Here is a 15,053-nt window from a genome sequence, read left to right as displayed (position 1 = left end):
AAAATGTGATGGATTACATTTTATGTATTTGTGTGTTGTTACAGTAACCATATGGTATTGAATAAGCTGTTAATGATGTAATATTTAAATATTTTAACCACTTGTGATTTTTTGGTTCTTTTTTTTCTACTAATAAATACATAAATATATAAATAAACATTGGCTTCAATATTTTTTTTTTAGGTTTAGTATGTCTGATTATAACTGATAAGTTTGAATATTCTTCTTGCATTTTTGCAGGATATGATGATGCAATGCAATACAAAACGTTATAAGGAAGTGATTGTGATGATTACACAATATTTATAATGAAATAGTAATCTGATTAAACCTATTTATAGATTGCATTTAATATACATGACATACTGTATGCCATCTGGTGTGAACATAACATGACAGATCACAACTGGTTTGTCTGGTTACAGAACTGATTTGCGCTAATCACATAAATACAGAGTTCTAGCATGAAACTCTAGATGGCGCAGTCCGATAGGTCTAGCTCAATCTGACCTGGTGACATCATTGTCACACGGCAGCTGATTGGTTCTCTCCTGTTCTCCTGTAGCCAATGAGCTCGCTGCTCAATAGTCAAATACCTGGCTTTTGTTTGCTGTAGCAGTTGGCAGCACACCTCAGAAACCCTCCAACTTCCCCAGCTCCACCTGTATAGATCTGCTACGGAGTGATTCATGTATGCTATATGGGGGTTATTCATATGTGTTATACGTGCAGCAGCAGTATTTCTTACATGCTCACAGCAGCATGTTGTGGATGTATTGGCAGTAGCAAGTCTCGGTACTTGCTCTGCCGCAGCAGCAGCATCGTAGCAGATCTATTCTGCCAAGACCAAATACATTAACATTGTCATGTACATTACCATGCCAATCCCTCCGAGAGTTGTCATGACAGAAATCAGATTATGAACTATTTGTATGAGTGTATGAGCAGTGAAGCAGCTGTAAACTTCTTGTGCTCAGACCGATAAAACTTCTGTAAAACTTGTATCAGAACCGCAAAGACGAAAACTTTTGAATGTCATTGCATTAGATAACAAAATATCAAATCAATTATAGGTTCATTTAAAGAAATACAACACACACATAAACAAAAGGGTTTTAGATGGATAGATTTAAATGAATAAAACAATAGATCTCATGTTTAAAACTATAATATCCATACTATTTTAGACACTGAGATACTGAAACGTTAGTGGAGCATGTTCATGATTAATGTGATGAACTGATATCTGTGGTTACTCTGAGGGGAACTGCCTACTACATCCACAAAAATCACACTAATCTAATGCATGGCATTCAAACAAATGTTCACAAATGTTCAACAAAAATACAGATTTATATGCATACACAATGGTCATGTCATATCTATCATATAATCATTTTCATTGGCATCTGTGTACAGTATATGGGTGTGCACCCTTGCATTCTTAACTGTCCTACCTGGTGTGTTTATGCAAGTGTAACATGAGAAACTCATGAATGAATGTAGGGAGCACTCTGTTTCCTCTGCTTGGCTGAGCTGTCATGGATGGAAACACACACACACACTAGTATAATTCTGACCTCAAACCCAGAGAGGGATGAGCTCAGAGAAGAACCAGGATCTGTGATTAAAGTGCATCTCATCAGGCTGTGAACCTGGCTAACTAATCCTGGAATCCAAATTTTTTAATTGCACATTTGCCGCAACCTACATTTATATGCAGTGTGCACTAAAACATTTTGGTAGTTAGACATGGATTGCATGGATAGTAACCAAATCCAGATTGATGAAAAAGATGTCTTACTGAAACAACTTACTGAATTCGTTAATGCTATAAGACCATTATTAATGCACTGTTATTTATTATTAGCACATGTTTTTTTATTTATATAAGAGAATAAATCATTGTGTTGGAACTCAGCATGTATCAGAAGTTTTTTCTTTCTCACTGTGGGTGATGGCATGCAAGAACGGCCATCCATCCCGCCACCTTCAATAATATATGAGACACAGCTATCATTGTGTCATCCTAAACCTTTCTACTCCACTCCACTGTATTCTTGTACACAGAGGTTTGTGAATTATTGAAGCCAAATCAGTTTAGAAAGACTCAGTTGCCTCTTTCTCTCATTGAGCTTGTGGACTTCGGCAGTAATCATAAGCTCAGAGAGGTCACATAATATTTATTGGATATTTCTCTCGCTATATTTTTTTATTCTTATTTTGGAGACGGTTATTGTGCTTTTTTACATCTTGGTCAAGGCATTGGATATGAGAGTCATGGCACCATGGTCCACATAGTTTTAGGGGTGCATTTCATTTGCCTGGCTGTTTTATTTCTACCCCTCTACCTTCAAGGTAAGAATATCAACAACCATTTTTTATATTTTTTAATATTCTGTTTAGTGCTGTCAACCAATACTTCCAATCATATATTTGTTAACTGTACCACTTGATTGGAAGTATTTGTTTTCTTGTTCAGACTCTGATTTGTGGATTTTTTTTAGTGTTTGCAGACCAAAATGAGAAAAATTATATATATTCACACTGTCAAAATGCAAGTGGAAAGAAATCCACTCATAACGTACCCTTTGTAACTTAATCAATGCTAATAATAACTTGGAGCAATGCCACCTTCGAAATGTTGTGTGTGCTCTTCCAGGCGTAGAGATCTTGGACCCGGGGCAGGTGGTATACAGTGAGACCAGAACCAATGGCGTGGTGGGACGTGGAGTGATCTTGGAGTGTGGCCCTACCTTGCCTGATGTCTTCATCTGGGGCTTCACCAAACCAGGCACAGACACCATCCGTGCCATAGTGTACAACTTTGGGAAGGGTCCTAAAATACAGAAATTAGCCAATGACTTGGGTAATCTGACAGTAATCAGCAACAGCGCCTCTCTGTCCATTGAGAAGCTTCCTCTGGCTGCAGAAGGAGTGTATACCTGCCAGGCACTGTATGATACCCCTGAAGGAGCCAAGCTGTATTACTACTACGTATTTCTGCGCGTTTTAGGTCAGTGGTAATCAGGGGATGTATAAGTACTGATTTGAACAATGGCTGACTAAGTTCAAGGTTAATTTAGGTTGGCCCTGACATTTAGGGTGGTGCAGAAACCCTAAATTACCAGCATATGTTCTTCTTAACTAGCATATACATCAAAACTATTGTTGTTATATTGCTAGTTAAGTATAACTGGTTAAGTATAACTTATAATGATATTGGCATGAACTGTCTGATGTTACTATCTGCTAAATGAATAAATGTAAAGGTAATTTCCAACAGAAAGAAACAAAAAAAGGAAACAAAGAAAAGGTTCAACTGAAACAACATTAACTTTTTTATTGTTTAAGTTGTGCTAGTAAAGTTAGCATATTTTGCAGCCACTCTTTCATGGTTTATCAGTAACGAGGCTCCATTTTGTAATTATTTTTATAGTGCCAGTGACCAATCCTTACATTGTGATGAGTGACTCTTCGCCAGTGGAGGGCACGTCAGTGATCATGCGCTGTGGCCTGGAGAATGGCACGGGGCCTATTAATTACATATGGGAACAGGAGAGCCGGGAAAGCCAGCTCACCACCGTAGCCGAGATCTATGATGACAACCGATTTAATGTCACTGATGTCAACCGAAATCACACTGGATGGTACAGGTGTATTGCCAGCAACCAGGTCAACCAGCAGCGCAGTGACCGAGTCTGGCTTGACACCATTTGTAAGAGACTCCCAAGTATTTTTTGAAATATGAAAGTTTGGTGCATCATATCGATTTAGTGTGTGCAATTTCAAAAGCAATATCCTAGGTAAAAATCTATGGCTCTTTTTCAGTTGGTCCAGACCAGCCTCAGATTGATGTCACCCCTTTTTCAGTGACGGAGCGGGGTTATTCTGCCTTGGAAAGAGAGACAGTTTCTCTCCTGTGTCAAGCTTCTTCTAATCCCCCAAGTCAGTACGTCTGGTTCTACAATAACTCCCAGGTGTTCACGGGTCCACAGTACACCATCACAAGGATCCTACGTATGCACACGGGCCACTATGCATGCCTGGCTCAGAACACTTACCTCAACACCCGCTCCAGGAAAACCATCACCCTCACCGTTTACTGTGAGTGCTCCCACAAATCCCTGCCTGGATTCTGGTGGCCACCTTTGCTGTTTCTTCAACCTGTCCTTCTATAGCTTCTTCAAGTTTCCTTCTGTAATTTCTTGCTGTTGCTTCCTCTTACACCTTTTCCTTCACACTAACACGCTCACACGAAGGTACAGACAGTTACGTAAACAAAGGTGTCAGACTTCCAGAGTGGCCGATTGTCGACGTGCATCTGGAGGAGGTGAAGGACAGTTCTGAGAGCTGAAGGTATACAGCTGGTGTGATTGTTTCTGTGCTATGACAAGTCAAGAAAGGCCTGGTGGCCTTGTATTGTTTTGTCATAACACTTCAATCTTCCCTTCATTCCTTGAATGTACATCTATTCTTGACTGACCGGGGTACTAACAACCCCACCAATACTGTATACTAACACAGCAACACCTTCTCATGATATGACTTTAAATTTGGCTCAGTAATAGCAAGAATAAGGCCTATCCTAATGGGTGATGTTTTTTAACAGATACCAATGCAGTATTTCAGTACTCCTGAACTTTTCTAGAAGTCGACTAGCTGTTACCACTGTGTAGATAAATAATAGACACCTAATCTGACCTCTTCGTTTGGCTCAATTTCAAGAAAGCTTCTCTGTCTCTATCAGTTTCCTAAATTGGCCCAAATGACCTAAGATCCATTTCACTGCCCTGTGTTACACAATGATTTTGTTCCCACAGATCCTCCAGATGGCGCTCCGATTTGCTCAATCCTACCAGTTAACAATCACACTGACCTGGCCCTCCACTGTACCTGGGAGGGCGGTATCCCTGCAGCCTCTTTGAGATGGACCCCATATGTGTTTGGAGAAGAGCGCGAGGGACTCACAAACATCACCAAGATTCAGAAAGGTCAAGGGACTGCAAACAACTCTAACTTCATGTGCCAAGGCTCACACATCGCATCGAATGAAATCACAAGCTGCAGTGTCAGAACGTGTAAGTGTAAAACCAAGAACACCTTGTTCACTTTGAGATCAACAAAAGGTCAGTAAATAGTTTGTACTTTCTTTTTTTTCCCAGGGATGCCCTACGGTGAGCCAAAGTGTTCTGCATATGCAACTCGAAACAATGAGTACCTAATGCTATCCTGCTCCTGGGAAGGTGGGTTTCCTCGAGCCCTGGTGTGGTGGGCCTCCAGCTCAGGGAACATGCAAGGCACATCTGAGGAGAATGCAAACATCCTGGTTTTGCGGTCAAGTGCTTCCTACAGTGGCAAAGACTTTGTATGTTATGCAAAACATCCATTGGCTAAGGAGACTAAACAGTGTGTTTTAAAACTGGGTAAGAAAGAGTCGATTATTATTTTTCTGCACTTTTTTAAAACTGTGAAACAATCCTTTTAAAACAGTCTTTTTTTACTGTCTTTAGAGGCGCCAGTCCTAGTGACCCAGCGCAGTATGATGACCGTCTATGAGGGCAGTGATGCCCAGCTCACCTGTATCTTAAGTAGAAACTACCCCGTCACTGAGATCACCTGGTACAACAACCTGAAACAGCACGTGAATGAGATTCCTAAGAAGTACGTCCTGGAGCGAGCTGCTGCCTGGACCAACTTGACAGTGCGGGAAACGGACAGCAAGACAGACAGTGGCCATTACTGGTGTTCAGCCACCAATGCTGTCGGTGGGGCAGAGATCCCCATTATGCTGATGGTGAAGAGTAAGCAAGCCTGTAAACATTACACTGATAATCTCAGTACTTGAGATACTTATAATACACAGGTATACTATACAAGGTAGATAATACAAGGATGCATGCTGTCTTTCTCAACTCCAGTAGCTCACTCATTGGTTATATTAACTGGTTTTACATATATATGATTGACTTTTTAATTTGACCTGTTTCAGGGTACCCAATGCCCCCAAATATAAGCATCAGTAGGATTATTTACAACAGTCGTCAAAGAACAGATGTTGACCTAGAGTGGAATCTCCAGACCGAGGGTGACCTCACCGGGTTCTTTATCGAGCGCCAGAGGCTCCCTGAACCTGTGAAAAAAAGAAACAGCAACCTTCCCTGGCAGAAACTGGTAGATCTAGAGCAAGATTCCCGACACTACCAAATCAACAATCTGGATCCCATCGGAACCTATGCATTTCGTGTTACTGCCATCAACCACCTCACTACTGGAAACCCTTCAGAGATGAAGAGCCCAGGTGAGAACACTTACAAAGGGCATTGAATATCAGTTATAATCAGTGCACATCTAAACATGGATAACAATCATTTACATCAAAATACCCAAGAAAGGCCAGATATAAATTGATGCCGTTAGAAAATGTTTAAGATTGGAGTGTTTTTTTGTTGTTGCGGAAATTACCTTTTTACTATTTTATTTTTTACCACTGAAAATCTAATGCTGTTGTTTATTTTGTTGCCCATTCAGGTGAAATGCACAATCACTTGACCACTTCCATACCCACACATTCTTCTGATCCTTTCCTCTTACATGATCTGCCTGTTAACTTGCCCTTTGATCTTTCCTGAGGTTACTTTATCTACTCATTCTGTCTGATAACTTACCTCTAAAGAAAGTGCGTATAATCGTATATGCTAATAATGCTGAAACAATGAATTAACCCAAATGTTTAAGCTTATTCCCAAAATCCAGTAATATACATTACACTTGTAATGTATAAAGAGTAAACTCTTATAAAAAATGTCCAATTGCCATGGTAAACTATGCAATTGTGACACAGATTTTATGAAGCTGAAATAGGTATGCTGTCTTCCAGCCGACCCTCCCTTCAATGCCTACCCAGCTGTGATTGGGGCAGCCATCGGGGGCATGATCATAGCAACAATAATCACTATACTGCTCTTCATGTATGTGGTACGGAACCGCAACAATAACTCACGTGAGTTACACATCTTTAATGTTACAAGAAATCAAATATTGGTTGGTTAACCCTCTAACATGGTTGCATGCTAATACAACTTTCACACTTTGCAGGGCTTCATGACTTGATATTTGGAAGGTATGTTTAACAATTGATATTTTACAGTGATTTGATTGTTGTTGTGTTTTTTTACTACTTTAATATTATTTGTGATTTTCAGGCAGAACAGCCAGTCTAGAGAGAACATTAACTTTCCCGAGGATGAGGTTAGCGGAACAGCTGAGGGGGAGAGAGGTACAGGACAGCCAAGCCAATCAGCTAGTCCAGGTACCTCATGCTGTTGACACTTGTTCATCCAACTCATACCAAAAACAAAATGATAATGTTTCACTTTAACAATGAAAATAAAATACTTTTTCTTGTAGCGGCATCAATGGCACTGCCAAGGCCAACTGCAACACCTACAAACCTTCCCCCTGGCGAGGAGCCAGTCAACGTAACTATAACTGTCATGGCCTCAAGCTAAACATAAGGCTGACCATAATCATGTTTATTACCATACATTTACTACAGGATGATGCACTTTGGGGATCAGAAACACATTTTCATCAATAGAAGTAAACAAAGAAAGGAATTTTTTGTGTGTGTGTTGAATGTAATTTTATACTAATATCAATTTAAGAGTTTACTAGCAAGCCTCTCCCATTTCGATAACAGCTCCAGGTCGGCTAATAAACCTGGTTTTGGTATGACTAAAATACAAGCAAATTTTGTCCATTAACAGCAGGATTGTTATAATTTTTGCTACATTAAACCATTTACTTCTGAGGTAATACAAAGCACATTTTCAGCAATCTTTCTACATCGATACACACATTACTTGAGTACCTTTGCATTCCCCTTCCATGTGTCTATTTACAATGAACTAAACTGATTTCAGCTGCTTCTAAATAACATGGGATGAGATAAACTATGACAGTTTGATATTTTTGAACAAATGGTCCTTGCAAGCAAAATGCACTTTTCTGAACTCTCAACGCTTAATAAAATGAAGGTGGAACATTACTGCTGTTTATTTAATTCTCTCTAGACATTGAACTGTCTAAAGCAAGTTGCACTATGGTCATGTTACATGCTCCAAAAAAAGATCTTCCTTTCTACGTTTTATCATTTAAACAGCTGACCAAGCCAAACAGCATGATTAATGACAGATTTATTTTCAATTTTTTTTTTCACATTCAGAATCTTTTTAAGGGGCAGAAATTAAACCCTCTCTTCATAAGTAACGGACCACGAATGAATAGCTTCTCCTCAATCCTTCACACACAAATCAGAAAAACAGACATATACGTTCCCCGATCATAAAACTTAGTGTACCTGTGTACTCATGTGTGAAAGCAGACTTTGCATGTAAAAATGTGGACGCATCAATTCAAAGGCAAAACCTTTTGGTTACTAATAATGTCAGACAGCTTCAGTTTTAGTTTCAGGAATATCCTCTTGAATTCCAAACCGTCGCCCTGGAACACAAAAGAATAGTTTTGAGAAGACAGAGCTTAACTATTCATATCAATGATATTATAAATATTATTCTTCACTCAAAGATTCTTTGATATTAGTTTTAGTTGTATGAGCAGTTAATTTAGAATCATCATAGTGTAGTATATGCAATTAATGGTAATGATAGCATAGAAGTAATTCAATGGTTTGGCTTGTTTTCACCTTTGACAGACGGAAATCTACTAAAATGCGTTCCTCCATTTCCAGGAAGTGCACTATGAAAATCAGCTTGTTATTGCGGCGATCCATTGTGGACACTGTTGCCTATGAAAAGAGAGAAAAAGAGATAAGATCAGTGCATTATACGGTTCAAGATTTAGTGCAAGGATTTCAAATGCTTTAAATGTTACAACTGATTGTTTTATCTATTTACCTGATTGGTGCAGCTCTGTTTCCATGTGTGACCCATAGCAATACAGGCATCACGGAGAGCAATGCAAGATGGTTCTGCCTTTACCGTAGTAAAGAACCTGGTCATCCTTCTCACCAACCGCTGCCATGGGCTCTGAAAATAAATAAACAAGCATTTTTTCGAAAGTATTTAACAAAAATCCATTATTCATTAAATGAATGGGTACACAAATATAATAATAATTACCCATAACCAATTAGTTTAATAATCTAATTAGTTTAATAAAATAAAAAAAGTTAAAAAATGTAATAACGAAATCACAACAATATGAGTGACACAAAATTGAAACACTACTACGAAATAAGAGCAAATATATCTGACAGAAATAACTGAGTCATAATAAATACTTCAGCATACTATAACTGATACTCATTTTATAGAACAGGTTACCTGGCTGGCACCCGGTGTGCCAAGCAGTTGGCTGCCCAGCAGCATGTGGTCAGGACAGGCAGGCTGTGAAAAGCTGACACTGACATCAGTGTGTACCGTAACCTCCTTCTCCTCCCACAATCCCTGCGGCTCAGGCTGAGAGCTGGAGATCTGTGCTCTTTCATCACTGCAGAAACACACAGGTAGTGATGGATGTGCTTCTTAGACCATAATACAGCCCTTACTGTACAATTTGTATTTGTACTAAATATCAAGTCAGCTGTCTTGTGTATTGATTTGTCGTACTGACCTGTTTTTTCGTCTCAACTGTGAGAGCTCAGAGTCAGCCCTATGCATCTTGTTTACTGGTGTTTCACTCTGTCGTTTTACTGCTGTGGTCAAAAATTCAGATCCAAAAGAATCACAAACATTTTCGAAAGACTCACAATCACAATTACTGTGCTGATCTTTGAAAGCAGTACCTGATTTGAAACTACTGATAAACCAGCGGTGTTTCTTAATTTCTGGAATGGTGAACCTGTCCTCTGGATTATGCAGTAATATCTTAGATAGCAGACCTGAAAAGAAAATGAAACACAAACTTCAGCATCACAGGTGTTTTAAAACATGTTTCTGTGCATTTGTGCAGGTGTTCTGGGTGGTTGCTTTCTGGCCCAAGTCAAAAGAGTCAACAAGTCTGGTCTAATTGAACACTGAAAGAAAATTCAATTAAATACAGAAATATACTGAATTAAAGAATCTCTTAACTGAATCTCTTAAGAAGCTTACTCAGTGGAACAGCATCAATTTTCTTCCAGGGTGTGAGGTAGATTTTCTTCTCTAGCCAATCCAAATACTCCTGACAGTTTTCACTCGGCTGGTCCCATGGTAACTCTATGGAAAAATGCAGCTTACAATAGCAAAACTCTCCACAAAGATGCAGTCTCTGACTGATACACACTGAATACTGTTTTCCTACCTCCAGCTAACATTGCAGTGAGCACAATGCCACAAGCCCAAGTGTCCGCAGGTTGAGCGTGGAATGCTGAGCGTGACATCAGCTCAGGGGCAACATAGGGCAGAGTGCCACACAAACGGGTCAACGCCCGCTCCCGGCCACGGTTGCGGAACATGGTAGCCAGTCCGAAATCAGAAATCTTCAGATTATCTGAGCGAAAACATAAATAGGATATATAAATATAATGATATAGTAAATGTAATTAATAATACACAAATGTTATTAAAATTAGCATTTACATTTATGCATTTAGCAGACACTTTTATCCAAAGTGACAATATTCATAATTCCAGGTTTATGAGACAACAAGATTAGGAAGAGAAGAAGAAATAGAAAATAACGTATTATAAATATTAGTTTAATTTATAAAACAAACTCATTAGATGCATTACATCTATCCACTAGAACATAGGTTTTTAATCTTTTAGATGCCACGGACCCATCTTAAGCAACTATATATTTTTCTTATATAAAACCCAGTTTATACTGTGAAAAAGTTAATATTATGTGAAAAATATTATTTTGAAAATATTTAGTTTCTATTATGGTACATTATTTAGGTTTCCTACTTACTATAGCACTGTACTATTAAATTACATTTTTTTATTTTATTTCGGTCATTTTTTAACATTTATTTTAATGATGATTTAATTTTAAGCACTAAATCTTATTTTTATTTTTAATATTTATTATTTACTTGATTATTATATTTATTATTATTTACATTTTTCCATGGGCTCCCTAGCACTTCCTTGCCCCCTGGGAGTCCCCAGACCCCAAAAGATATATTCCTGACATATTAATAATAACAGAATACAATTTTATGGGTGCCATGAAGTTTTATGTCACAGCTATCACCATTACACATATTAGTGTGGCTGGCTGGAACGTTGCACTGACCAATCAGAAGCCAGAATCTGTTTTATAATCACATTTAACACAAGACCACTCAGAGGTACCTTTATCATCAAGAAGAATATTCTCAGGCTTTATGTCACGATGTGTAATCCCAACACTGTGAAGATATTCCTGTAAGTGAGAGAGATCTAGTTTTACAACAAAGGCAGCTATGGATAGTAAACTGCTCACGAACACACCGGAGTCAAAGAAAAATATTCACAAAACTGACACTTACCACACCAGCTATTAGCTGCTGAAAAAACCGGTGCGCCTCCTTTTCTGGCATCCCAACGTCTGGCTCTGTCAGAAATACAGAATCTTCAATATTTGCTCATCGCAAACATTCAGACTCCTCAGATCTACATTGTACTGGAGAAACCCAGGTAATATGTCCTAATCTATGTTTAGCTCACCGATTCTGTCAAAGAGCTCTCCTCCGCTACAGTACTCCAGGAAGATGTACTGTGTGGTCCCCTCACTCCTGTGCCCAAAGAAACGTACGATATTTGGGTGTGAAAGCATCTTGCATACGCAAACCTCCTTCTTCACATTCTCTACACAATCCTTGGCTTTTGCCATGTCCACAACTTTCACCGCCACGGCCTCTTCTGTCTTCTTGTTGACCAGCAGTCGCACCCTACAACAATTTGAAGTAGATTAATACATTTTAAGACGAATCAGTTTGAGACTGATAAAAAGGACACTGGTCACTTACTCTCCATACGCCCCCTCTCCAAGGGTCTGCACCACATCCCAGTCTTTAACAAAAGGCACAGCCATGATCTGACCTGTGGGCACAAGTCAGAACATCCTTGCATATTATTCAACTTAAATATGGGCATTTCAGAGAGCAAAACATCCTTTATCCAAAGACATAGACGACCTCTTTCTGAGGAGGAGGAAACAGGAGGCAATACAGAATGAAGTGCTGGAGTTTACCAAGGATCAAAGCTCCTGTGGTGTGAGAATGAGATGGGAAAGGAACACACAGCGCCAGATGGTGTCGGCCACTATTAGCAGACGTCTACATGAAGCAAGAGAGCAGTACCAGATGGACATTGATGAAAGGAGGGAAAGGTTTGAATGGAATAGCCTCAATTATTTATTTGATCAATTATTTAGAAATCGTCTCATTGTATAGTGTAATGACTTTGGCTCTTTTTTACAGGCTTCGTGAGCTGCTAGAGTCAGAGGAGGGGGAGATCTTCAGGGAGATGGAGGCACAAAAGGAGACAGTGTTGGAGAGGCAAGCTAAGATGGTTGAAAGAGCCAAGACTCTACGAGAGAGAAGAGAGAGCGAGAGACAGAGACTTGCTGCTGAGAAACTCGATCAGCTCTTCAGGTAGAACGCCGTATCATTAGTGGTTGGACAAACTTGAACTTTGATTCAGACTACAAGATGTTCCATCTTCCTGTGTTTTAGAGAGCAATGTGAGGAGCTGCGTGCCGTGGAGATGATGCGCAGACAGGATGAGGTCTGCACTGAGCGTGCAGCTCAGATCCATACTAAGGAGGAAGTGCAACGGATGCAACAAGAAGAAGACAGACTGTTCTCCCAGATGTGGGAGAGCGACAGGATGGCCAAAGAGGAGCGTCATAACCACGAGGTTCAACGTCAGAGAGAGAACAACCTCCAGCAGAAGGCATTCCTGCAGGCACAGATGGAAATGACTGAGCAGCAGAGAATACAGGCAAAGCAACTGAAACAAGAGGAGGCCCAGTTACTGGTACTGAGCATATAATAGGATGAATCAATCAAATCAAGCCACAGTTATTATAGGGATGCACAATATGTCTGTACCAATATTAGAGATTTTTTAATTCATTCATAATCTGTCGATATTGGTTATTTAATCAGGCATGCTCATTTTCCCTATCTTTAAATTTAGATTACCTTAATGGTCTCTTCAAATTTCTTTAAATGAATGTGTTCTTCTGTAATTGTTGAGTTTGTTTAGTTTTGTATTGTGTTAGTAATTCACAAAAATTTATATTAGAACTAATATTTTTTTTAATAATGTAAATATAATAGTATAAAATGCATACTTTTGTTATTAAAAAGATATTACATTATATATATATATATCACAACTTATATTTTAAAATTCTCTCTCTCTATATATATATATATATAATGGCATTTAATATACACTTATTATATTATTACATCTAAATAAATTAAAATAAAATATAAATATTAGAACTGATATTTTTGAATAATCTAAATGTATTTACATAGTATTCATTATACAATTATATTATTAAAAATAATATTTTAAAACTAAATAATAAAAAAATATATGTCACTTATAAATATAATCTTTAGCAAATCTCTAAATTAATTTAAATTTTACAAACCGATCATGGTAACACTTTATTTTAAGGTGTCCTTGTTACGCGTTACTTATACTTACTATTATAATAACAATTAATTATACATAATTGCATGCAAGTAACCCTAAGCCAAACCCAAATCCTAACCCTAACCATATAGTAAGTACATGTAGTTAATTAATATTACTCAGTACTTATATGTATAATTACACTGTAACAAGGACACCTTAAAATAAAGTGTCACCCCGAACATTATAATGCCTTGATGCATTAGAAAATGTTTAAAAATACAATAAAACTTTGAAGCTGTGGCACTGACTCTCGTGAACGTTGTGCTCCTTAGAGAGAGCACAGGGAGATGCTTCGCCTGGAGGCAGAGAGAGAACACAGACAGAAGCTTCAAGACCAGGAGAAACGACGTAAACAACTGGACCTTTCGCTTCGGCTGAAGATGAAGCGCCTGGCACGAGATCGGCAGGAAGAGCTGGCTCTGGATATGAGCATCCTAGAGCAACTAATGACTGAAGAGCGAGATGAAAAGCAAGATGAGGTCCTCAAAAAGGTTAGATTTCAGCCCACACTGTGGCCATTTTTGACCATCAATGTCAATTCTCTCATTATTCATAAAATGTTCTTACTAAACAGCTGGAGCGTCAAGAGGAGCAGCGCAGGTACCGGGAGTATCTGGCAGAGCAGTTGGAAGAGCAGAAACGGCAAGAAGCTGAGACGGAGCAACTGTTTGAATCAGAGCTGCAGCAGGCCTGGGCCCGCAGGGAGGCACAGTGGCGTCAGGAAAAGGCAGCGAGGGACCGACTCATGAAGGATGTCATGGACACTCGCCGATTGCAGATCCAAGAGAAGTGTAAGGAAATTGCTTTAAGATCAGCCATTTTCACACATACACGCACACACACACATATATATATTTATATATATTTATTATGAAGGTGTTATTTTTCTCTTCAGTGAATGAGAATATGCAGAAACAGGCTGAGCCTTTCAAAGAGAGAGAGGAGCTTGACCGAATCCTTCAAGAGAACAAATTGCTGGATGAAGAAGAAAAGAATCGGTAGGCTTTTGTCGAAGTTGTGCAACTTAATCATACTTATACCAAAACATACAAAAATAATTTGACTCATTTCTAGTTTACGGGAGGCCACTCAGGAATATCAGGCTGATTTATTGGCTCAGATGCTGTACCGCCAACGCATTCGTGAAGCAGAACAAGCTGAGAAAGAATACGAGTTCCAGAAGGGTCTGATGTACCAGGAGCAGTACAATAAGAAGATTCAGGACATCCTTTCAAGGCCAATATCCAGCACCACAGCAGTTCATCCCTTCAGGAGACGAGAGCGCTCCAACTTTGGTGCACAGTTGGCATAAATCCATCCAGTTCTATTCACAACATAAGTAACATTCATTAGTATGAAATATTCGAAAAATATTAGTATGAAAATACATTAAAAAATAAAAAT

General features: G+C 38.8%; 3 protein-coding genes across 3 annotated transcripts; 2 read left to right on the top strand and 1 right to left on the bottom strand.

Annotated features, from left to right (window-relative positions):
* The first annotated feature begins 2,288 nt into the window (after positions 1–2,288).
* Positions 2,289–7,985, top strand: LOC107551634 (carcinoembryonic antigen-related cell adhesion molecule 5-like). The gene is made up of 12 exons (XM_016233315.1): positions 2,289–2,358; positions 2,663–3,016; positions 3,440–3,718; positions 3,832–4,107; positions 4,824–5,081; positions 5,166–5,426; positions 5,514–5,804; positions 5,993–6,301; positions 6,881–7,003; positions 7,099–7,123; positions 7,206–7,312; positions 7,411–7,985. The coding sequence occupies exons 1-12, from the start codon at positions 2,289–2,291 to the stop codon at positions 7,509–7,511; spliced, it is 2,454 nt and encodes an 817-aa protein (XP_016088801.1). The 3' UTR covers positions 7,512–7,985.
* Positions 7,986–8,042: 57 nt separating this feature from the next.
* LOC107551636 (serine/threonine-protein kinase Chk1-like) lies at positions 8,043–12,042 on the bottom strand. Its single transcript, XM_016233321.1, has 12 exons — positions 11,960–12,042; positions 11,658–11,881; positions 11,480–11,544; positions 11,304–11,373; positions 10,306–10,494; positions 10,116–10,220; positions 9,809–9,904; positions 9,637–9,718; positions 9,348–9,513; positions 8,919–9,050; positions 8,708–8,809; positions 8,043–8,505 (listed from the first exon to the last, which is right to left on the bottom strand). The coding sequence occupies exons 1-12, from the start codon at positions 12,022–12,024 to the stop codon at positions 8,413–8,415; spliced, it is 1,389 nt and encodes a 462-aa protein (XP_016088807.1). The 5' UTR covers positions 12,025–12,042; the 3' UTR covers positions 8,043–8,412.
* Positions 12,043–12,097: 55 nt separating this feature from the next.
* cfap53 (cilia and flagella associated protein 53) lies at positions 12,098–14,961 on the top strand (the record flags this gene model as incomplete). Its single annotated transcript, XM_016233322.1, has 7 exons — positions 12,098–12,321; positions 12,413–12,586; positions 12,668–12,971; positions 13,922–14,140; positions 14,224–14,440; positions 14,545–14,647; positions 14,724–14,961. Coding segments are annotated over 7 exons (1,479 nt in total), but the record flags the coding sequence as incomplete, so codon positions are not given.
* Between the last annotated feature and the right edge of the window lie 92 nt (positions 14,962–15,053).

The sequence above is a fragment of the Sinocyclocheilus grahami genome, unplaced genomic scaffold, assembly GCF_001515645.1.
Source record: "Sinocyclocheilus grahami isolate Dianchi unplaced genomic scaffold, SAMN03320097.WGS_v1.1 scaffold428.1, whole genome shotgun sequence".
Taxonomy (NCBI): Eukaryota; Metazoa; Chordata; class Actinopteri; order Cypriniformes; family Cyprinidae; genus Sinocyclocheilus; species Sinocyclocheilus grahami.
This window is presented reverse-complemented; position numbering and strand designations above follow the sequence as displayed.

Coding starts and splice junctions, on each gene's coding strand:
- LOC107551636 (XM_016233321.1), bottom strand. CDS start 12,024: ATGGCTGTGCCTTTTGTTAAAGACTGGGATGTGGTGCAGACCCTTGGA. Junction 10,495..11,303: donor TATTCTTCTTGATGATAAAG/GTACCTCTGAGT, acceptor GTTTTCGCTCAG/ATAATCTGAAGATTTCTGAT. Junction 9,514..9,636: donor CAGTTGAGACGAAAAAACAG/GTCAGTACGACA, acceptor GTGTTTCTGCAG/TGATGAAAGAGCACAGATCT.
- LOC107551634 (XM_016233315.1), top strand. CDS start 2,289: ATGGTCCACATAGTTTTAGGGGTGCATTTCATTTGCCTGGCTGTTTTA. Junction 2,359..2,662: donor TCTACCCCTCTACCTTCAAG/GTAAGAATATCA, acceptor GTGCTCTTCCAG/GCGTAGAGATCTTGGACCCG. Junction 3,719..3,831: donor AGTCTGGCTTGACACCATTT/GTAAGAGACTCC, acceptor GCTCTTTTTCAG/TTGGTCCAGACCAGCCTCAG.